At 41.0% G+C, this 22,512-nt stretch overlaps 1 protein-coding gene across 2 annotated transcripts in view; it reads right to left on the bottom strand.

Moving 5' to 3' along the window:
- Nucleotides 1–22,512, bottom strand: part of ARID5B (AT-rich interaction domain 5B) — a 124,124-nt gene that overhangs the window by 29,838 nt on the left and 71,774 nt on the right. For both annotated transcript variants that reach the window (XM_065670886.1, XM_065670885.1), the window contains 3 exons: nucleotides 9,979–10,091; nucleotides 2,638–2,842; nucleotides 231–283 (listed from right to left, as the gene is read on the bottom strand). In XM_065670886.1, the coding sequence (XP_065526958.1) occupies nucleotides 231–283; nucleotides 2,638–2,842; nucleotides 9,979–10,091 (371 nt within the window). The remainder of the gene's footprint in view (nucleotides 1–230; nucleotides 284–2,637; nucleotides 2,843–9,978; nucleotides 10,092–22,512) is intronic.

The raw sequence follows: 22,512 nt of genomic DNA, 5'->3' as shown, positions 1-22,512 counted from the left end.
CTTGACAGGGAAGAGTTACATATGTTTTCCACTTGTAGTTTTTACGACAAGTTTACAATTTTGCCAAACCTGGAACTAATTGGGACTGCTTCCAAAAATGGTCCAATAAACCCACAATGTGTACAGCTAGCCTAAAATGCATCAAATGACTGTTTGCTTTCACATTTTTTTTCTAACAGGGAAAAGTTAAGATTGCACAATTATTTCATTTAAGTTACTTAAACACTTACTGTTTCATATCCTCCCAGTTTTTGAGCAGCTTGAAACATAGTCCAAAGGTTAACTGTTAGAGGGACAATAAGTATTTAGATAAGCATTGCATTAACCAACATATTTCAAAGAAATGAAAATTAAACATTAAAAAAAAAAAAAAAAGAAAGAAAAATAGAGAAAAAAAGCTCACAGCCCTTGAAAAAGCTTCTGTGAAACATTTTCCAAAGAGGTATTTTCATAATCTGAAGAGTAAATATTAGCCCATACTATATATAATTTTAATTACATACAAGAGAACACACTTAAGATTCCTTAACAGGATTGGAAAAATACACTGAGACAAAAGTAATGGCTCATTTGACTTTGCTGATAAGAGGCACGGTGTAATGACTGTAGCACGTTTCCATAACTTTGATAATAAAAATTACTCATTGGGTAGAATGTTGCTTTTAATTATTTGTTTAATACTGATTTCATCAGCAAGCAAGCATGAGCCACACACTGGATAACAGAGAAAGACTATTGATTAAACAACAATATCCAGTATTTACCGGAGCTCAGATAATGGCCTCCATAATCAATAAACAATAAGCTGTGTTCTAACAGGTCCTGCATGAATGAACCCAGAGGGAGCACAAATGAAAATTACCATAATAATTATGGTATGAATGGTTGTGTCTTGCCCATGGCTGTGGGGTCGGAGGAGCAAAGGCAACTCAATTCAAAAGATGTGTTAACTCTTCTTACTTCCTGGAAGAATGTCTCCCCTCCGATGTGCTTTTCATCCTAGCCCACTATTGCATGGGGCACTGCTTGCTGCTGGTGTCTTTATTTTATTTTATTTATTTTATTTTATATTTTTATCTTACTTTAATTGCTAGGAGAAAAATTAATATCTTGTGCTCTATGAAATGTGTACACACAACTTCACTAACAGTGATTCCCCATAGATGCACTACAAATACTTCAGGCTAGGCTCAGCAATAATGCTGCAGACTACACAGGACAGGATCTCTTCCTCCACATGGGGATTCTCCTCTGTGTACATACTGCCTCTTCCCACTAACCTATTTATACTGGCAATGTTTGCACAAGTCTTGCTGGACAAATACAAAGTCCTGTCCTGCAAACATTTCTACTCTCTGAATACCTTCTCTTGGCATTTAAGTATTTGCTGGATCAGGCCCCTAATTTATAATGAATGTCAGGCAACTTCCAGTGTTTTTCAGTGAAATATTAGCAGAGAGCCCTACCCCTGTTGGAGCATTTTAGAAATAATACTTCAGCTTGTCTTTCAAGCCTACCCTGTCCCCATTCTTGCAGAATAAAATGGGGCGTAAGGGGGGAAATCCTCTCTTCAACACAAAATATTCTGAAAGCCTCACTGAACCTTGTACTGTTTCAAAGCTATCAAGAGCTTTGCTTAGGCCTTGATTTAATCTGAATCAATGCATAATGCAACAACGCTGTTCATAGTACATTAATTTTACTTCCATTTCAAGCAGCCAGTTTTCAGACAAACACTGTAATCATTCAGAGTTATTTAAGTTTATAATGGCTGCTGGAGGCCTGTTGCAATCAGTGCCAATTGCTATTAGGTATGTAAATTGTTATGTAAAACATACAGGTTTGACATTCTTCATCAAAATAACACATGGTTTTAATCTGGGAGATAAATTAGAGTAAATAATATTTCAATCCATGAAGTTTTCCCTTTAAGGAAATAAAGGAAATATAGATCATTTGATCTATAGATAAGGAGCAAAAATACCCCCATTTACAGCTTTTGTTGGAAACTCTGAAAGATCTGCACTGCACTGCAATATCTATGTAAAATTTAGTTGCAACTGTATCTTCTCCACCTACAATTGCTTTACAGATTGTGTCACTACAAACTGTACATGCCAAAGCAATCTTAAACACTGCATTCTGTATTAAACAGATATAGTCTGGTTTTATATTCTCCGAAGTCAGTAATTTATTAACAATAAACACATTTTGGGGCTTAAAAATATGATCCCTTTTGTGCCTTTCTTGACCACCTTTAAATGTCTTCCTTTAATATTTGTCCCTTCATAAAGAACATCTGGGCACAATAAAGATACGTCATATTATTAACTCAGAAGAAAGGCATTACAGACGCTGCAGATTTACAAAACAGAAAACTAGAGAGTTTTCAACATGCCTATTTCTAGTCATAATCAGCGTATTTAAACCTAAAAATATCTGGCAGCAACTACCCCAAGAAGAAAGAAATTAAAATCTAGGCATAAGAGTGAAATGCCTGGACTGGAAAATGTGTAGATATAAACATGGTCCCCCCATCCATAAAGCTTTAAATTAGGCCTTGTGTGCAAATGCTTTCTCCAGAGAAGCCAAACCGTTCTAAAATGTCAACAAGAAAGTGAGAAAAAAGATACTTACTCTGCTTAAAACCTAAATAGGGTATTCGTTCAATTGGTGTTTTTCTTTCTTTCATATATTTATAAAGAGCCACAAGGAAAGCCTGCTCATCAGCTCTGCATTCTTCACCTATGGCAATCTTTGATTTATCCTCACTTGAGCCTTTTTTACAGTTGCTGTTGTTACTCTTGGGTTTGGGCAAAGCTGACTTAGCCTCATATTTTACCTGGGAAAAGAAAAGATGTCATATCAGATCTGGGTAACCTTTAATTTTCACTTAAGGAATAAATATCCTCTCCTAGCAGAATGGTTTGTTGAAAAAAAATGAAGGCCAAACCACGCAACTGTGTTTGAGGGGAAACAAAGGAAGCTATTTATAGAGCTAAATGTCTTGTTCTGAATCTTAGTCACAACATTTTTAAATAGCCACATCTTTAAATCATTATAACCCATTGGTAATGCTCTCCAGATCTGCATTTTTATGACTATACATCGCTATGTCACAGACAGCTCCCATCTCTCACATACACTTGCCATTAGCAAGTCTAATAATAAACTTCATTCCAGGACTGACACTGAGCATTGTCAACTCCCATAGACAACCCTCGGAGCTGAGGGTGCTCAGCCCCTTCCAGGAATGCTCAGCAGCCAGCTCTGAAATGACACATTTTTCCCTCCTTTGGCCCATCAAAATAGAAGCAAACCTTGGCAGGCCTTACCCAGGCAGAGCAATCAGCACACACAAGTGGTGTAGCACAGACTTAAGTCAAGTGGGTTTGAGCATCTGCTTAAATTTAAGCACAGCCCTAAGTATTTAGCAGGTGGAACAGGCTGGTAGCCAAAGCCTTTACTGGTAGACACCAGCAGCCCCAATGCACACAAGTCCCAGAGCTTCAGGTCTCCCACTGGCCTCCCCAGCAGATGAATGCCAGTCAGGAAGTCAACAAATTGGAACCACTTTACCTCATCAGTATTCAAACATGGGGAAAACTATCCAGCAAGACTGGCTTAATCCTGCAGTCCTCCTGAAGATAATCCTCTCATTGAATCAAGCAAATTACAACTCAAGCATTCCCATAATTTACGCATACAACAACAAAAAAGAGCAGAATTTTGCAAACTGATATTTAAAAGCTGTCCGTGACCGAGACCGGATGCATTTCCAGTGAAATACTGGAAGTCCTCTAATACAAGGTACTGGAGATGGTTACACGTGTTTTCATTTGCACTGTTCCTTCAATGCTTTTGAGTGTTGCAAAGAGCCTCCTGGCAGCTCCATACCCCATCCAAGACATGTCCTTTGTGCTCCCAGACGGAGCAGGGAGACTGTACGAGCCAGTATTTGGTATTTTAGGAGGACAGCATTGGAAAGCAGGTTATCTTGCTGAACAAGACAGGAGCTCTTGGTCAAGTAAGCCATTGACTCTCCTTCACTCTTATCACTTCTAAACCAACTGCTTCCTGGGAACCTGCTGGCATTTTGGAAGTAATGCTATGAAGAGCATTAATGTAATGCTATGAAGAGCATTACATGGGTGCTTGTAAGCAAACAATAAACATGTAATTGCAAAGACTGTGATGTGCTTATTTTTTCTCAATAAAGCTACTGTGTGTTTCAGGCTCAGTGAAAGCAGAACCTTTTCTACTCCTGACAGTATTAACTTTGCAGAAAGCACTGTCTTAAGGTTAGCTGCCTCCATAGTTTTCCACAAATGTTAGACAAAGCAACACCATCTACCAACCAAAGGAGACAAGTGGCCAAAGTCTTCCAAGGTAGTCAATGCTGATGAAAAATCTTGCTGTTAAAGACACCGCAGGGTACAGGCTCGCACCTCCCAGGCAATGCAGCAGGGACTGGGAAATGGTCTTCCTGCAGGATTTTTCTTCATCACTTGCTGCTAAAGTATGTCTGCTCTACTGCTTGATATTCTCTGGTTGTATGGTTCAAAGAGATATTGTCTTTCTATAGCATAAGACACCATGCTCTGCCTTTTAGTAACAGGTATCTTTGTTGATTAAACTTTTACAAAGATCCTGGGTTTCATCCAAAACTCAACAGAGCTAATGGAATTTTTTTCCTATTAAATTAACTTTGGATTTCCTCATCTACTTTTCAGTTCAGAAAATCCCTTGACTTTTTTACTTTGGCTCTTCACAAAATTTAACAGCTTCTCCTTACAAAGTTTAGATTACACTGTCATAGTTTTCAGTGCTATACCGAAGACTGGTTTATAGAATCATAGAATAGATAGGGTTGGAAAGGACCTCAAGATCATCTAGTTCCAACCTAGTTCCTGCTGGTCACGCTCCTTCTGATGCAGCCCAGGATACGGTTGGCTTTCTGGGCTGTGAGCGCACACTGAAGCCGGCTCATGTTCATTTTCTCATCGACCAGCACCCCCAAGTCCTTCTCTGCAGGGCCGCTCTGAATCTCTTCTCTGCCCAACCTGTAGCCGTGCCTGGGATTGCTCTGACCCAGGTGTAGGACCTTGCACTTGTCATGGTTGAACTTCATAAGGTTGGCATCAGCCCACCTTACAAGCGTGTCAAGGTCCCTCTGGATGGCATTCCTTCCCTCTAGCGTATCAACCAAACCACACAGCTTGGTGTCATCGGCAAACATGCTGAGGACGCACTCAATCCCACTGTCCATGTCACCAACAAAGATGTTGTTTAGCACTCCCAATATGAACCCATGATTTAAATAAATTGAAGGGTTTTAATTTGAACTGCAAATTTGCTGCAAACTAAAACTTGGAACAAATTCACTGGAAACAATTTTTCAGTTTTGGCACCCACTTGCTAGGTAAAGCCAATCAATCAATCAATCAATCAGTCTTTTAAATGTGTTTTCTTTCCCAAGCCGGACAATTCAGAACTATGTTTGCAAGACATGCTAGGCACGAATGCTAAATGAAATCAGAGCTCACTGCTGTGCAAGTAAACTAATGGCAAGCGATGTTACTTCCAAGGAGACAAAAGGAAACAAAGAAGTAAGATTAAAAAAGTCACCAGGAGCGAGAATACCCCATGTTACACACAACCTCCTTCACTCAAGTGTACAGAGAAGTGAGGTCAAAGCGCCTGTGGAATTCAAAGGGTGCCGAAATGCAATGGATTGACTCCAAGCAGTCCAGAGGAGGGCCATAAAGATGATCAGGGCCCTGGAGCACCTCTGTATGAAGACAGGCTGAGAAAGTTGGGGCTGTTCAGCCTGGAGAAGAGAAGGCTGTGTGGAGACCTCATAGCAGCCTTCCAGTATCTGAAGGGGGCCTACGAGGATGCCAGAGAGGGATTCTTCGTCATGGACTGTAGCAATAGGACAAGGGGTAACGGGTTTAAACTTAAACAGGGGAAGTTCAGGTTAGATATAAGGAAGACGTTCTTTACTGTGAGGTTGGTGAGGTGCTGGAATGGGTTGCCCAAAGTGGTAAATGCTCCATCCCTAGCAGTGTTCAAGGCCAGGTTGGATGAAGCCTTGGGCAATATGGTCTAGTGTGAGGCATCTCTGCCCATGGCAGGGGGGTTGGAATTGGATGATCTTAAGGTGCTTTTCAACCCAAACCATTCTATGATTCTATGATTCCATGATTTGCACCAGGCATCACAAAATGCCCTTCTCTTTCAGAACACAATTTCGAATCTTCGTAGAGGGCAAAAATCTGAAGGAGGGTCTTGAATGCAGTTTTGCTTGGCTGTGCTCTATTTTCTTTTCTGCTCAGAAAGTCTGAACGACTCCATTATAAAGGCAGAGTTCAATTTCTATAGGAGGAGTTAAAGCTCTTTTACTGTAGCCTCCATGTAACACCTCCAACATGAAACTGAGAACTAAGGCCCTGACAGGCAACCTAGTGCCACAGCATGGATATGCCGGGGTGCACTGATACAGGGAACATCTGACCACCTCCTACTGTGTGTTCCATCAGGGTTATGATCCACTACCAAATGGCCTGTGAACCCTCATGGGTACACCCATGTGTTTGTCTTCTGGCAGAGGTCACACACAAGACAGACCACCACAGACTTGCATTTTAAAGTTTGAATCAGATAATGGCTGAGGTGTTCGGAATACACCTCCAGGTCTGAGAGCATGACAAGCCACCTGTGGCCACAGGAAAAGCGTATCCTGGCAACTTTCAAACAAATTTCCCAGATCTGGCTGTAAAAATGAAGTGAAAGATTTACTTCAGCATTTGCACCACGATATGTAATAAGTAGATTAATTTGGGGACAATTTACATGTTTAACACGTTAATCCTTTCAGCTCTTCAAAATGGTCAGATCACCCAGTTTTAGAAAGTCTTATAGTGCATTTCTGCACACTTTGGGAACACTGTTTGGGAGCATGAAGCTGGTATGACAAGGGTCATGCTGGATCCTGAAGTCCCAAAAGCCTGTCCAGCACTGATGACACGTGAAGCATGAAAGCCTTCAGAGTCCTGGGAGTGTTTGGAGAGTAGAGCTTGATATATGCCTCTCCAGGAGAGATGATCCTGCCTCAGTAGATGGCTGCATATTCTTGTGACTTTTACATTCCCAGTCTGGGAGGGATCTCCCCTGGGATCTTCCCCAGGAGGCATTAAAATGGATGCAGTGACCAGCAAGGACATAAAAAGCAGTAAGTGGCAAAGATAGATCCACTTTCCCTGGCAGCACCTGCATATCCAGAACCACATTGTCTGTCCCGCTATCACTCTATTTTTAACAAGCCACCTACACTGGAATTTACTCATAGCTGTTCCTACTCAACCAAACACTCTTCTGTGTCAGGTAATGGTAAAAGCCTACAAAATTATGTGCTAATGGTTCAACGTAAGCATGCCTAATGAGAATGAAGTTGTAAAAAGATATAAAGCTTTCTAGTCACTGGCAGCTGAGAACATGAAATCCAGCAAGTCATTAGTCATGTTGCTTGTGTTAGTCTTGACAGGCTCAAACCCACTGTCTTCAGAGTGCCCTTTTTGCATTTTCTGACCCAAACTGTACAGCCACTGCACCTCCATCAGAGCCGTTGCCCTGCTACATGAGAAATGGAGCTGCTGTCAGACACTGGGTGTCAATATCTAAGGATGAAAGCAGAACAAATTCTTATCAAAAGGGATTTTAGCTGGAACAGGAATATGGCCAGGACCACTGCCAAAATGCTTCAGCATCTGCCACAAGTGGATTTGTCCCGTTTACACTAGCAATGTTCAAACATGCTCTCCATAGACCTATTGTCAGCACAAGTCAGAGGAGGAGAACTGATGGTGAAGCCCAACATGCTGACTTAACATCCCAACAGTTCCCAACAGTGAGAAGACAGTAGGTGAGTCTCCATTCCCTTCCCTTTCCCAAATACACTTCTCCTTCCACAGAAACCAACAGGCAGCTTTTGTCTGAAGTGCAGTGCGTCTGTTGTAGAGGTTTTATGATTCACTGTCCTCCTCTTATTAAAGTATATCCAAAGACCTGAGACACAGATTGATGTGAAGAACCACAGTGAAGTCAGTGTGACTACATGCAAGGACTCTATATCATGAACATGTCTATTATTTATAATGAAATTAAGCTGGCCAAGATAATTAATGCTATTAATATCTGCACAATGATGAGCACAGTATGACTAGATAAATAGGTGGAATTACTTCTTATCTGAAATATCCTCCCATTTGACTTGCAGTGTGAACCCAAATACAAACAGAAAGGATAAACAATTTGGTATGAAGTGTTACTGTTGTTTCTAATTATCTAATACCTATATATCAGGTGCAGAATAGGCAGAACTACTTGTGTTACAGTCTGGGGTGCTTTGACAACACAGTCCAGGCTGCAGCTTGCTGGTAATATTTTAACATGAAAAACTGCTTGGGGGAAAGACAAATTGAGGCAAATTGAGACATTTTCACACCACAGATTTTGCATGTTCTTCCACAGAGCAAAAACATTCAGGCAAACTCTATAGTATCTGGCAGAACCCTGCAACTCAACACACCAGGCTCCATCGCCTTTTACCATGCCTGTTTAATATGATAGTACAGACTCCAACTGAGCACAATAGGGCACAAAAAGAAGAGAAACAGTGACTTAAGGGCAGAGCTTCATCATGAACTTCAGCCTCTTTTATCGTCATCAACAGAAGGCACAATTTTAACTGAACTCCTAGAGAGGAGGAGGAGGTGGAATTTAATTTGCCTTCCTATGAGAAACGGAGAGCAGAACACTTCCACTTGACCTCTTTAACCTACTAATCTCCCAGGACATTCACTGCGTACAACAATACCAAGGCAAATGGATCTATAGATCCACTGTATTTCCTAAAGAGATGGTCACAACAATGGAGGCATTTTTCAGATACATATCTATCTAATTTATTGAAACAATGGATTTGGGAGGAGTTTAACTAAAAATTCAGTCTATGCAAACCTATTCAGCTGTTTAGCTCGAAAGTATCACACTGACAAAGTTCTGCCTCAGATAAAAATCTGTAAGTATTGCTCTAAGTAATTTTCCATCTTTGCATCTTAGAGTTTCAAATTAAATCATCTTGAAAGGAGCCATTTGTGCTGCTGATTTTTTTAAAAGAGGAAACCAAATTCCTATTTAAAGCCACTTAGACAACATAGAAAATAGGATGTAAATTACACTACAGAAACTCCATTTTAAAATATTTTAAGGAAAAGATACAAACCCATAAATATCTGACTGATTACGCCTATAAACACAAATCAATGATCCATTTTTTACTTTCAACATGGGCTAAGCTCTACAGCACATACAGAAGACTCTGTAAAAGCATGCACTATTCAACAAACCCTGGAACACACAGCTCACCAAGTATTAAAGAAATGGCCCAAAGTTTTTTTTAAAGCTTTTGTACTGAATTAATCTTTTTTTTTTCCTAATCTAATTTAAAAAGGTTGAGATCGTAACATCAGGGCAATGTCGTTTGTGTGTGCTTCTTAGAAACCATTACTGAAGTGGCTCTTGTTTCACAGCCTGTTTATCGTCAAACTTATATTTAGAAGTACATTGTAAGAGCGTGAGCTGCTCCCAGGTTTATTTTTAATTCAAAGATACTGTCACAAACTATGTTTGTGTGTCACAGAATGTGAAAACTAACACTAGATGCCAAGAAAGCTTAAGCACTACCAGTTACCAACAAGCTGATAGCACTAGGTTTTTAGGTGATTATAGTTGCTGTTAACTTTGAACACAGACATGATTTAAAGTAAAGAATAAAACTATTGAAAAAAAAATTACATTTATCCCCCGAAGAAAATAAGTTACATTCTAAATTTGAAACAGCATGCTGGGAAACAAAGGCAGGGCTGTACCTAAAAAAGAAGAGTGTGCTGAAAAGAGTATTATTAAGTGATTTACCTTGGCAACAGCTTTGCTTTCTGAATTATTGTTGGAATCCTTAATGCCATTTAATGAATCTCTTCTCTGTGGGCAAGGCTTCTTTTTGCGTGGTCTGCCTTTAAGATTTGGTGCTGAAAATTAATGGAGAACAATTTGAGCACATTGTCTCATACTAGATTTTAAACAGCTGAAAGCATAATAAATAATTCCACTACAATCATCACAGAAATGTACACATCTGTCTACAGTAAACGCTTATTACAAGATTCCCATCCTCCATGAGTTACATCTTGACACACTATATGTTTCTATAGAATATACCTCAAGGCTAATCTATTCTACTCTCATACAGCTAATTAATATAAAGTCAAACACTGGTCTCCGAAGGAATCAGAGAAAAAGCACAAATATTTCTCCATGGTAGAAAAAAGAATAACCCAGAATATTAATAGGTAACTTCGCATTAATCAGGCTGCTGCTTTTATTATTTCTAATCTTCAAATAATAGTACTAACTAAAATTTCCAGCTTCAGGAAACATCTGGTTTTGGAAATGTTCTGAAATGTTGAAATTCCTTACAGCTCCAAGAAATGTTTACATACCCTGTCATTCTTGTCAAAGTTCTAAAAAAAGTAAAAAAAAAAAAAAAATAATTTAAAAATTACCCTTGAGTCCTGAAATGGATCAAAAAAAGCCCCATAACAACAGTTCTGGAAGTTGACAAGTACTGAAATAAGTGATTGATTGTTTCATAAGGGTTACATACCACACATATAAATTAACATGAATCACTTTCAGCTTTGTCCAATTCTTAAGATAAAACAGTTCTGAAATAACACAGTGACTAAATCCTAACAGCTCTGAGCCATACATAGAATGGGATATGGATCATCATCAAAAATATCAGACTCATCCTTCAATAGTGATATTACAATATAAATTATGTTCACATGTAGAAATAATAGATGAAGCAGATGTTTGCTCATTATTATGTGTCCTGCCTGCTTTCAGATTTAAAAATCAGCCTCAGACTACTATAGCAACATTTAAAATGATAAACAATCATTAACTAATGACTGTACCGAAGAACATAATTTCCTTTAAACCTTTAATTTCTAGGTAACCATTGTTTTCATTACTTAAAGGGATGATTAGAACAATGTCAGAAATCTAAACACCACAAACCTCTTGAGTGCCTTCTAATTGTTTCTAATCTTACATTTGTCACACAGTAAGCCAGTGGTTTCACGACATTTTACATTTTAATTAGTTTGCAAACACAATAAAGGGTGCTAATTTGATCTTATAGTTTGAGTAACAGTGTCATATTTGGTCTGTTCAGAGGAAAAGGCATGGGTTTAAAACCAAAAGAAATGTTCTTTTTCTTCCCCCAGCACTGGCACAAGGTAAAAAAATTAAATATATATATACATATATATATATATGCATGTGCATATGTGTGTAAGTCCATAATTGTGTCTATATAAAAATATGTTTATCTCCCTACAGAAATATCTCCATCTATCTCCAGTGAAGCACATTCTGCTTATTGAAAAGTACGGCAGAAAGCAATTCTGAAATTGTCATCTGAGGCTAACATGCAAAATCAAACAAAGAGACAAAGAAATTATTACCCATTCCAGTCGACAAACATCTGCCTGATTTATATCTGTACTCATGAATGCTATAGCATGTGACTGCAGACTACGTTGCTGGAAGTCTTGACTTGGTGTGGATGTCAGTCTTACACAAAATGAACACTAAGAGTATTTGCTCTGTGCTTACAAATCCCCTCCCCCAGCCGCTCCATTACTCATATAAACAGAGATGAGCGACTCGGCGGGAGCGTGGGATGAACTCCGAGGACTCCAGTGCCGGCTGCCAGACTGCCAGCCCCAGCCACACCGCCCTCCTGTATTTATAAACCCGCCTCATCCCTCTGTCTTTGATGTCTTCCTGATGCCTACTTTGTTTTGCACATGACCAGGAAGGGATGGACAGATCCCAAACCATGGTTAGCCCCAGCAGTCACACCTTCTTTAAAAATAAGAAAACAGCAATGTTCCCTCGGTTTACTACACTCTGGCACACACATTAAAACGTTAACCTTCGAAGGAACAGATCCCCTAGCCCAGTCCAGTCAGCGGCTGGAGGGAGATGTGGTTCAGCTAGAATCAAATATACTTGCATGTGAATTACTTTTTTTTTTCTTCTTGATAAATAAAGTAGTTCAAGGCTTAATGTTTTCCAAACATACTTGTTATCCTGAGTTTTGGCACTGTACTCTGTACTTTGTATCATACTATAAAGCACTCCTAGTATTTTGCTAAAAGCTTTAAAAGCAAGAAGGCATTTGTTTCTAAATTCCAGGTATACTGAGCTTGCATATAAACACTGTTTGAATTGGAGGGTTCCATGGCAGAACTGGCACAAACCCACTATGAAATAGGGTATTTGTATTCTCCCAGTGGCTCAGGAGCTGCAGCAGGGAAGGTCTGACTGCAGCACACACGAAGACCATCCTACACATGCCACGGTAAATCACTTTAAGCCATTCCAGATCAGACACATAATTAACAAGAAAGTAGGAACAGGAATTAATACCAGAAGAGAAGGTCCTTCTCTCTAGTATCTACTCCATAAAACTTTTGAAGAAAAGAAAACATTTGAAATAGTTCCAGTCACACTTGAAACAAAGCCATTAATATTGGCTTCCTAAATCATTATAAATAAATGCATTATTCGAAGATTATTTGTACTTCAGCTATATCCACTTCGTTCTCTTGAGCTAGGAAATATGATTAGGACAGAAGAAATAATTTACACATCACACACTTGTTTTAATTTTTTTCATGTTTTGTTTCATTTATGACACACTCATAAGTGCACTGTAGATTTCTTCAATTCGTTATTCATAATTATTTTAAAGCAATTTAAACATGTTGTGGCTTAATCCCAGACTGGTTTCCTGAGGATACCGGATGTTCAGTATGCACTGGACAGCTAAGTGAATACCACATGCTTTCTTCTGCTTTCTGGTAGAGAAGAACTTCTGGCATGACTACCTGAGAATATGTGAAACAATTCAATTTCTTCACATGTTTGTGCATATGGCTTTTAAATTCATTTTCTGAAGGCATTTGTGGCAGTGAGACCTGATAACTTGTACATTCCCAGAAGGTGTGAACATAAGCAAAGCAAATTAAAGTAAAAATGGAACGAATACATACAGGAAAAAGTTCGCATTCATTTTCCACCTCTTTAGTCTAAATGCCTGAAACAGGAGTATTAGAGATATGATGTAGTACCAGTTTAACTACTTTCTTTCCTGTGCATTTGACAAGATGTTTGCTTTTGCCAATTTGTGTGGCTTTTTTCCCTTCCTTTCTTTCTCTTTGCTTCCTGACGTATCTGAAAGAGGAGGAAAATCAGCTACTAAAATGTCCACTGGGATATATGGCTGCTTGACTGGTTGCTGGGAACTTTTTTTGCCTCTACTTTGGTGTGGTTCAAAGGATTTCTATTAGCACAGCATAGGTGCTCTGTATGCTTGAGGTTTGGGATGCAAATCAGAACACCCCCGTGCCTGCAATCAGCAGATGAGAGCAGAGCTGCTGCTGTTCAAGGCAGGCAGGCAAGGAAGGGCTGTCAACAGAGACATACAACCGGTACAATACAAATGGCCTAAACCCCAAGTTCAGACTTCCAGAAGCAAAAGGATGTTCATCCACTTGAAGCCCATACAAGCCTGTGCCTTGCTGACTCAAGGAGCCTCTTCTCGAGATTACACCTCATCCCAAGTTTGCTAGTCATCACAAAGGGCAAGTTCATTTGGAAAATGGCAACAACACACACAAAATTATCTCCCCTGCAAAATCTGTAGGTGCAATAGCTATAGAGCCCAGCAGGGAAAGCCACTTTACCTACTAACCTGGCAAACATTTCACATATGACCAAGCAAAACACAGCCTGCTGCAAAACGTTCACAACACAAGCTAAAACTCCTGTTTGGAAAGCTGGAGGAACACAAGGGCACACTTCCCACCTTGGGCTAGCTATCTTTCTCATATACATCCCCATTGTGCCTGCTAACTTTAAGTTCCAAGGGACAATTTCAGCACTTCTTGTATGCCAGTTCCATATCAGAGTGCTGATTCCTTGTTTCCCTGAGCAGCAGATCCAGCTGGCATCATTTAAACCAACCTGTCCCTCAGAGCCCACCAACCTGGCTGCGTCTGCCATGTAACCACGACTGCTTGCAATGTTGCCCAGCATGGCAGAGGATGCTGAGGCTGTAACATGGGACTTCACAAGGAATCAAGCAAGAATCCAAGATGAATAAAGATCTAATTCAAACACAAGCATTTGTAACCATAAAGATTAAAAGGTGTGATTATTAACTAATATGAATGTGGTGTGGACTTCGTTGTTCAGCTGACTACTACTTGGCGGTAAAAGTCTTGTGCTCCTTATTAGGGAAAGCATGTGAAATGAGTATGTCATGTGTATCATCAACAGTTACACAAGCCATGACGACAATTGTATCTTAACAACTCTTCCCATTGTGGAATATATCTTATTGCCATCTTGGTTGTAAATTCTCAAGGAAAATTATTTACAGGAATCTGCCCAGAGACAAGAATGTTTTCTTCTACTCCATGTCTGAAAGGGCCCCTTAGTGTTGTCTGGAAATAGGTACTCATTGAAAATCACACAGAGATTGATGCTTGTCGTTCAACATGAGGGATCAGTACTTCTCGGAAGACCACGAAATGTTAACTCATGATGGAGTGGGACACAAGGAAATTGGGGAAGAAAAAACCGGGAACAGCTTGTGCCCATGCCAGTGAAGTGAGAGAGGAAGATGGGGAGCCAGAGAGGGGAGAGGTGGGAAATGTGCCACCAGTCCGCTCCTCCTGTGCCACACAGTGGGAGAGGCCACAGCCAGCCACCCATGCTGTGCCCGTCTCCAGTGTGTGATGTCAGTAGGGTGCAGGAGGAGGCAGCTGTAATCCTCCTGGCCAGCTATTCCCTCCCCTGCACGTGGCTCTGGGGTGAAAGAGAGAGGAGTACTGCCCTCAGCTTTTTCTGTTTAGGTAGGGGAAGCAACTTCTGCTGGCCTGCAGGAGAGCAAAAGGAGGAACACTCAGCCATGGTCTTCATGAGTAGGGAATGAAAGGGAAGGTGAAGTGCAGAAGCTGCCACTGCCACCTCTTCTGTGCAAATACTCACGTGCACACCTGCCTTTAACAAAACCAAAAGCATTTAGTTCCTGATGTAATGTAACTAACCTCAAAAATCTGAAACTCAGGTTTAATCATTCTTCTTCCTAGATGGAAACTTGTATCTTGCACCCTCCTCTCCCAGTGCCAAAGTGCTCTCAAGTGCCAAAACACCAGCAATGCGCCCTACATGTGACTACAAACTGTCACATCTCAGAGGTTAAATGCAAACCCTGTGTTACGTGCAGCCCAGAGCCTCTAGATATAGACTGGCAAATCTCTGCTGACTAAAATGTGCCCCGTGAAGAAGCTGACCTGGTGATCCTGAAGCCCAAAGGCTGTTCTTAAAAGTTGCCTGCAGACCACCACAACTGAGCAAGGAGAATCCAAAGGCACTTGCAGCAGATAGTTACAGACCAGGTCTTGGAGATAAGCTCAGTATCAGGTTCTGACCCACAAAGCAAGAGAGCCGCACAGAAAGGAGAGGAGCTCAAGGTTAATACTGCTCAAACCAGCTAGATGTTTTCTTGAAGCTAGAGGTCTTCTCTGTTCATGAAGCCATGAAACAGTACCATTGTTCAAAAATTACATCTTCCCCTCCAGCACTCTCATCAGCCTGTGCAAGCATCAGAATATTGTATGTGATTGGGAAAGGGACAGAAGGTAAGGAAGGAGACACCTATTCAGAAAATTCTAAAGGCCACTGCTCTAATGCTGCTCAACTTCCAACACCCTCAGCTGCTCTGCTCTCAAGGAAGTTGTCTGCTCATCAGGACAGGGGAAACAGGAGCATTTCCAAGCCTCACCACCTAGTACAACTCCCAGCTCTGAGTTAAACCCAAAAGTTCTACGCAGGGGAAAGAGACATACCAAAGAATGGAAGCTGCCGAAGTCAGCCATGACTGAACACTACATATGACTGAAAAGTGTAGGCAGCCACATGAAGACAGCACCTCAACCAGCCACCTTCTTTACCTGTATCCGCAGCAAGAGGAAGTGATTGCTGGACTTACCATCTCCTTGTGATCAAGTCAGCCTCACTTGAGCTATGTCCATGCCAAGAATTCAACGTACTGTGTACACACTGCCACCGCTAGGTGCATAAATAAGTCAAGAGACAATGGTTGTGGTTTTGGGTACCTCACTTTAGCAGGTTATTTACAGTAGAATTATTTTTTTTAGGACTCTGATTATCACCAGAAGTCCAATGAGTTCAACCGTCCCCAAAACACTGTTCTCCAGATGCACATATTTAGGCTGATGTAAAAGATGTGTTGTTATAGGGAGGGTGTTAAAAAAACAGTGGCCTTCACACAGCTGAGGTCAAGCTATGTTGGCACTCTGTCAGAATCAGTGCTGTAGCCAAGTGATTTTAATGAGCCTGGAATGCATTACCTCATTTGTTGTACCTGGATCACTTATGCTGAGTCCAAAATAACCTTGGACCTTGGTGGCTACTCAACAAACCATGTAAGCAAACAGTACTGTACTCATGACTCAAATATGTACCTTTTTCTTGCTCACTCCACATTACTTACTTTAGACAACATCTAAGCAACTGTTACACCCATGATCAAATTTCTTGCCTTTTCCAGGCCTCTCTGATCTGTGTAACTATTTCCTGATATGACTTCTGGTCCTGGCTTGCTGGTACTCCAGTTTCTCAGAAACACTTTGAAAGTGAGACAAAAAAGGTAAAGAGGAAAAGAAAACGAAAGGACAGCTATTGTCATATTTCACCGAGGAATGTACCCAGACAGCTGCTCAGCATTGCTAATGCACTTACAACTTACACTGTCAATCAGATTTTGGCTGCCTGTTGTTTTTGTGACCATGTTTCTGCCCTGTGGAAAGATAAGGAAAAGGAAGGAACAACAGCATTTTTGCCAACTGCAACAGTATGACAACACAAAAAACCCCAACCAAGCTTGTGAAAATGTCCAGGGCCATCAGCAAAGAAGTGCCAGTGGAAGATGTGGGTCTACACTTAGGGTGGGCTTACACAGTCAGGTGAACTCCAAACACGACAGGTTCAAGTGCACCAGACAGAGGGAGCCACAGAGGTGGAGCACTGGAAAGGTGCAAGAAGTTAATAAACAGGGATGTACTGTGGTGCTGGATTCAGAAGAGAAGTGTGCTCACAAGAGGCAAAATGCAGCACACCTGCTAAATACATCAACACTGTCTCCTCCCTGTAGGACACCTCGCAGAACACCTCCTCACAGAATCCTTCTGCACTGTGCCAGTCCTTCATATGCCTTCTGGTTTTTACACACACGCACAAAAGCTGTGATACCAGAATGCTTGGCCCTAAGCTCCAAAACCAGTATCAGTAGATACTCAGTGAACTAGGAGACTTTCCCTCTTAGGCAGGTGGAAATGGCAGGATGTGTCAGATCACAGAGTTATTAATGATACAGGTGCCAAACAGAAGCTGGAGGTAGCATATGGAGGTGCCTGACAATCATTGTCAAGGTGAGAAGAATGGTACCTGATCTCCAGAAAATCCATGAAGTGACCATGCCTGCTAGCAGGTGGCAAATAGCTGGTTGCTGAGGACACCCCTAAAGCAGCCTAGCAAAAGTGAGCTCTTGGCTGAAAAACATGCTTACATGTTGCACCTTTTAAAAGGTAATGAATAGAAAGTTAACAGTTTTAATGGTTTTAACACTTACCCCTCTAGGGGGCTTCTGGCATTCTGCAATATCTGAAAGTTAAGCAAAGCATATTGCTACATTTAAGCACCGTCTCAAAAACTGCTCAAAGGTTAGTTAATCTTGCATACTGCTCTGGAGTCCCAGCTGCTTCCTTGATTTTCTCACTGTCTCCATCTCTTTGTTTTCTCTCCTACACCACATTCTCTTTTCTGCATCCTGAGTTCATGATTTTACATTTAATTTACTTTCCTTGCACCCCTCAAAGTTTATTTAAAACCTTCTGCCTCCTGGAAACAGGGTCCGAGAAAGAGGGCCTGGAGCATTTATCATGCAGGCACACTGAGCAGAGCTGGTGGAGAGAAGCAAGTTGCAACCAACCTAGTATTATATCAAAGGATCAGAAACTGAAGTAACAGGAAAATAAAGCAAAAGATCAGACTATACTAAAAAACCCCAGACCTTTGTTTAGGAACTACAGCATCAGCTGATTTTGGGAAACTCTCTGCAGGATCCTAAGCACACCTGTGGAAGACAGTGATGAGCACCTATCAAGAACTGAAGCTCTCATTGAGCTCTGGAGGTGCCACAGCCCATCTACAAACACACACCTCTTGCTTACTCAAACTGCACATAATTTGAGTATTAATATTATTTTCACTAGAGTTTTTTAAAAGTGTGAACTGTTGTTTATTCCTTTCTTTAGAACTGAACATGCCAGACCTGACCTGGAAATGCTGCAGCGATCAGCCTTGCAGGGAACACTAAGGACCTACACTGCTTTCTAACCCACACTGAGAAAGAGTGAACTTGTGAAGCCATTTCTTAAAGTTTTGTTTTGGAAATGAGATATCCCATGCTCCATGTGGGGAAAATCAATTTGCTACCTCTCTAAAGAAAACATTCCTCATTTGGAAATAAGTGAAACAGACACTTCCTTGTGTGGATTAATGTGGAGACACATGACTTGCTGCAGACTGTTGTTTTGACCCCCCTCCTGTCCAGACAATATCTGGAAAAAAAACAAAAAGGTAGTATTTTTCATGGTTTACAGTTCAGACTAGCATTGCTTTTAACAGAAAAGTTAGAGGCATTACAAATATCAGGTTGGCCAATTATGCCAAAATTGAGTGTTTTTAATTTCCAGGGAAGATGTGGACAAGATTCAGGATGAGGCTTGGAGTCTTCTTTTCTTCATTTCAGCATGGTTGGAATTTTTTCGCTTGATCTGGGCTTCTTTATGTCCTGCTGACTAATTCTGGTTTTAAAGAAAAATTGAAAAAGTTTGGGGTTTTTTTCCCCAAAATCTATACATGTGTTAGAAATTAGGAAGCGTGGCAAATTGAAAAGGGAAGCTGAAGACTTCAGAGAAAAATGTATGGCTGACAAATACATGACATTCAAGCAGACCTTACAGCAAATTAAAACAATAATAATTGTAATAAAAATCCAGTGTAGGCCTATTTCTGGCTACAGATGACAGGATTGTTATTAATGATTCAAGAAGAGGCAGAGGTGTTTGGTAAATATTTGTTCCGTATTTGCAAAAAAGCCAGATGATACGCTTGCAAAAGAATATAATTAAAGCCAGTCAATTGACTTGGTTTTACAAAAACCAGATCTTAAGACAACAGAAAACCAAAGCACCTTATTTTATACTTTGGAACTATAAGCCTGGTTAGAGAAACTAATCACATGCATGGAACTTACCTGCATTTCAGTAAGCCAGCTGATTTAATACTAGATAACACTTAGATTAAAAAAAGAGCACTACATAATTTTATTCAAGCATATATTAAATGGATTAAGAACTGGCTAAATGACAGAGCTAAAAGCAGGCATCAGTGAGGAATTTCTATCAAATGAAAATATTTCTGGTGGGATTCTACAGGGGCTGCTCTTAGTCTTGCTAGTATTCAGCATTTTTGTCAGTGAAATAAATATAAGGTCCCTGACAGTAACAGTCACACTGACAAAAGGACTGGCACAATGCTAACACTGAGTCATACAAATGAGTAATCGGAAGGAAAAATGGACCAAGCAAACACAATACTCTTCATTGCTGTATGCTCCAGCATGAAATCTGTGAGCAAGGACTACAGGTCCCACTCACCAAGCCAAGTGTGACACTTCACAGGCCACCCCACACTGGAAATTCAACTTACACCTGATAGGAACATGCTGTGGCCAAAGGGAAGTCTGCCTTCAAGGAGGAAGTCTGAATAACTCAAGTTGTGCTCAGTGTGAGCAAAAATGACTGAGAAGTGATTTCATCAGGTAATCTGAGTGCCTCAAAGGTGAGAAAAAGCTGGTAGTCAGAAGCGAGGAGGCATAACCAGGCAGGCCTAGACACTGCAGTCCGTATATATGATCTAATGCCAATATACACAGGCATGCATATGACCAGCTTTCAGGAAAAGCCTGAGCCAGACACAAGCTGGTGTGCATAGTGCAGGAAGAAATTCATGCAAGAAATGCATTTGAGGGTCTTTGTCAAGGTATCAGACTGAAGCTGGACGTCGTGCCTCAGTCACAGTGAGAGCCAGGTCCAGGCTGCTGCTGGAGAGCCTCGCCGCTGCGGGCGGCTGCAGCAGCCTGGCTGGCTGCACAGAGGAGGCGTCCAGCTGTCTGGCTGTGGTCCTTGCTCGAACAGCTGTTTCCCTTCTCCTGCAGAAAAAAGGTGGTGAACTGGATGAAAGCATTTGCCGGTAATTTTGGCCGATGAGCCACTACTTGGGGTTCATACCAGATTAGATGACTCAGTGGTTCTTCTGGTGAGAAACTACATGAGTATAGGATCAAATACAGTAAAGTACTGTGCTATGCAGGACAAAGAACATGAAGAGCTGTAGCCTTGATTCAGCAAAGTGCATGCCTAACTTGTAAAGACCGGGAGCATGCAAAGACCTCTGATGACCTCACTGGAGCTATTTACATCTTTGAGGCTGAGCCTGTGTTAAGCATCGAAAATGACCAAGCCAGCATGACTGGCTCTGTCACTAGTGGGAAAGAAGCATTCAAGCCCTGAACAAAGAAATTGTCGTATTTCATTATGAAACACCACATGCTTGGGCAGCATCAGAGAATCAGACATGGGTTCATCAAGCTTCCCCTGCCCTCAGAAATCTGCAGTCAATCTCCAGCCTTGAAGCCCTCTGCCCTAAAAGGTCAGCTCATGGGAAGCTGCACCCAGTGGACAGGGGCTCCAGTTTCTTTAGGAGAGTCACAGCAATACTCAAAAAGTACATATCTGACTTCTCAGAGTAGCCTGGGCTAAACAAAACAAAAAAAAAAAAAAAAAAAAAAAAAAAAGGAAGAAAAGAAAAAAAGAGAGGAAAGACTGAGCAGGCATAAACAGATTATGTAATAGCCAAGAGAAAAGCAGCGCAAACACGGCAGTGAGAAGTGAAAATGCTCAGCAAACCCATGCAAGTCAGCCTATCTCATCAACACTCAGCAGAACACCCAAGGTAGACTTCCCATTAGAGAGCTTTAGAAAATAAAGGCAAATCTTAAGGCAGCTTTCCTAGCAATGTTTCTTTTTCTCTCCAGTAAAAGCCAGCATTTGTGAAATTGCTGTCTAGCGGAGTCAGCAGTACCCAATGGAGACATGACCTACATACCTCAGAAATACAATAGATACATAGCCAGTTGTACACATGTAGACAGACAGATGAGAGGGGCTAATTGACCGGTAAAGACTGGACATTGTGCATGAACCTAAACAGGCATAAATTAATGCAAGAAGCATAAAATGGATGGTTTCCTGAGACCTTGATTTCAGGAATGACAACAGCAGGTACGAAGCAATGATCATCCACTTGTACAGAACGTGAAAATGGCAAATACATTATTTACATCTCTTGCATTTCTGATTTGTAACTGATTATATAAGAAATATATATATTTTTTAGTGTAAGAATATTATAATTGTCTTTTTTTTTTTTTTCTTTGCACTTGATCATTGCACTACGAAGTAATCAAAATTTGTTAGGCATAATCAACCTGCATGAAGATACTAATGAAGTGACACAGAAACTAGAGAGCTTCCCCCTTGATGCCTACATTCAGCTGCCACCACAACGTGGACTGCTCAATGCATTGAGTGGAGACAGGAGCAGCTGCCACTGTAGCCTAAGCCCTGGTCCCATTCACATCTCTGGGTCATCACCAAGTTCACAGCAGCAGTTGGCTGGATGGGCATCCCATCGCAGCGCACATAGCCATAAAGAGGTTCAGGAGTAACTCTGCTTTGGCACAGAGTTTGGGACAAAGCCTTCGCACCCCTGGGACCTGCATACACCTGACACAGCTCTTTTAATGCTGGAGTGCGGAGGTGATGCTGCTTGGTATTGCTAAGCAGAGGAGGGATCTGCACTTTTTCACTGGTAAAACACAGTAGTGGCACTCCAATAACTTTGTCAGGTTGTGTATTAGTAGAAAGGGAATTTGTATAACCGCCAAAACACGTGAAAAATTACGGTTTTAAAGTCCTGATGGTAAGATCATGTGCCCAGTTTAAATAAGCACAAGCCTGTGAACTTGGTGTAGTCGTCCCAAACACCACCACAAACCAAACTGAGCCCATCTCTGCATTACAGCCTCAGTAAATCTCTAGCACTCAGAAAAATCCAAATAAATCTGAGTTGTATCTATTAATTTATCTGAGCAGGTCA

Source organism: Lathamus discolor, chromosome 3, assembly GCF_037157495.1.
Source record: "Lathamus discolor isolate bLatDis1 chromosome 3, bLatDis1.hap1, whole genome shotgun sequence".
Classification (NCBI taxonomy): Eukaryota; Metazoa; Chordata; class Aves; order Psittaciformes; family Psittacidae; genus Lathamus; species Lathamus discolor.
Note: the sequence above shows the minus strand (reverse complement) of the source record. Positions and strands in the feature narration are given on the sequence as shown.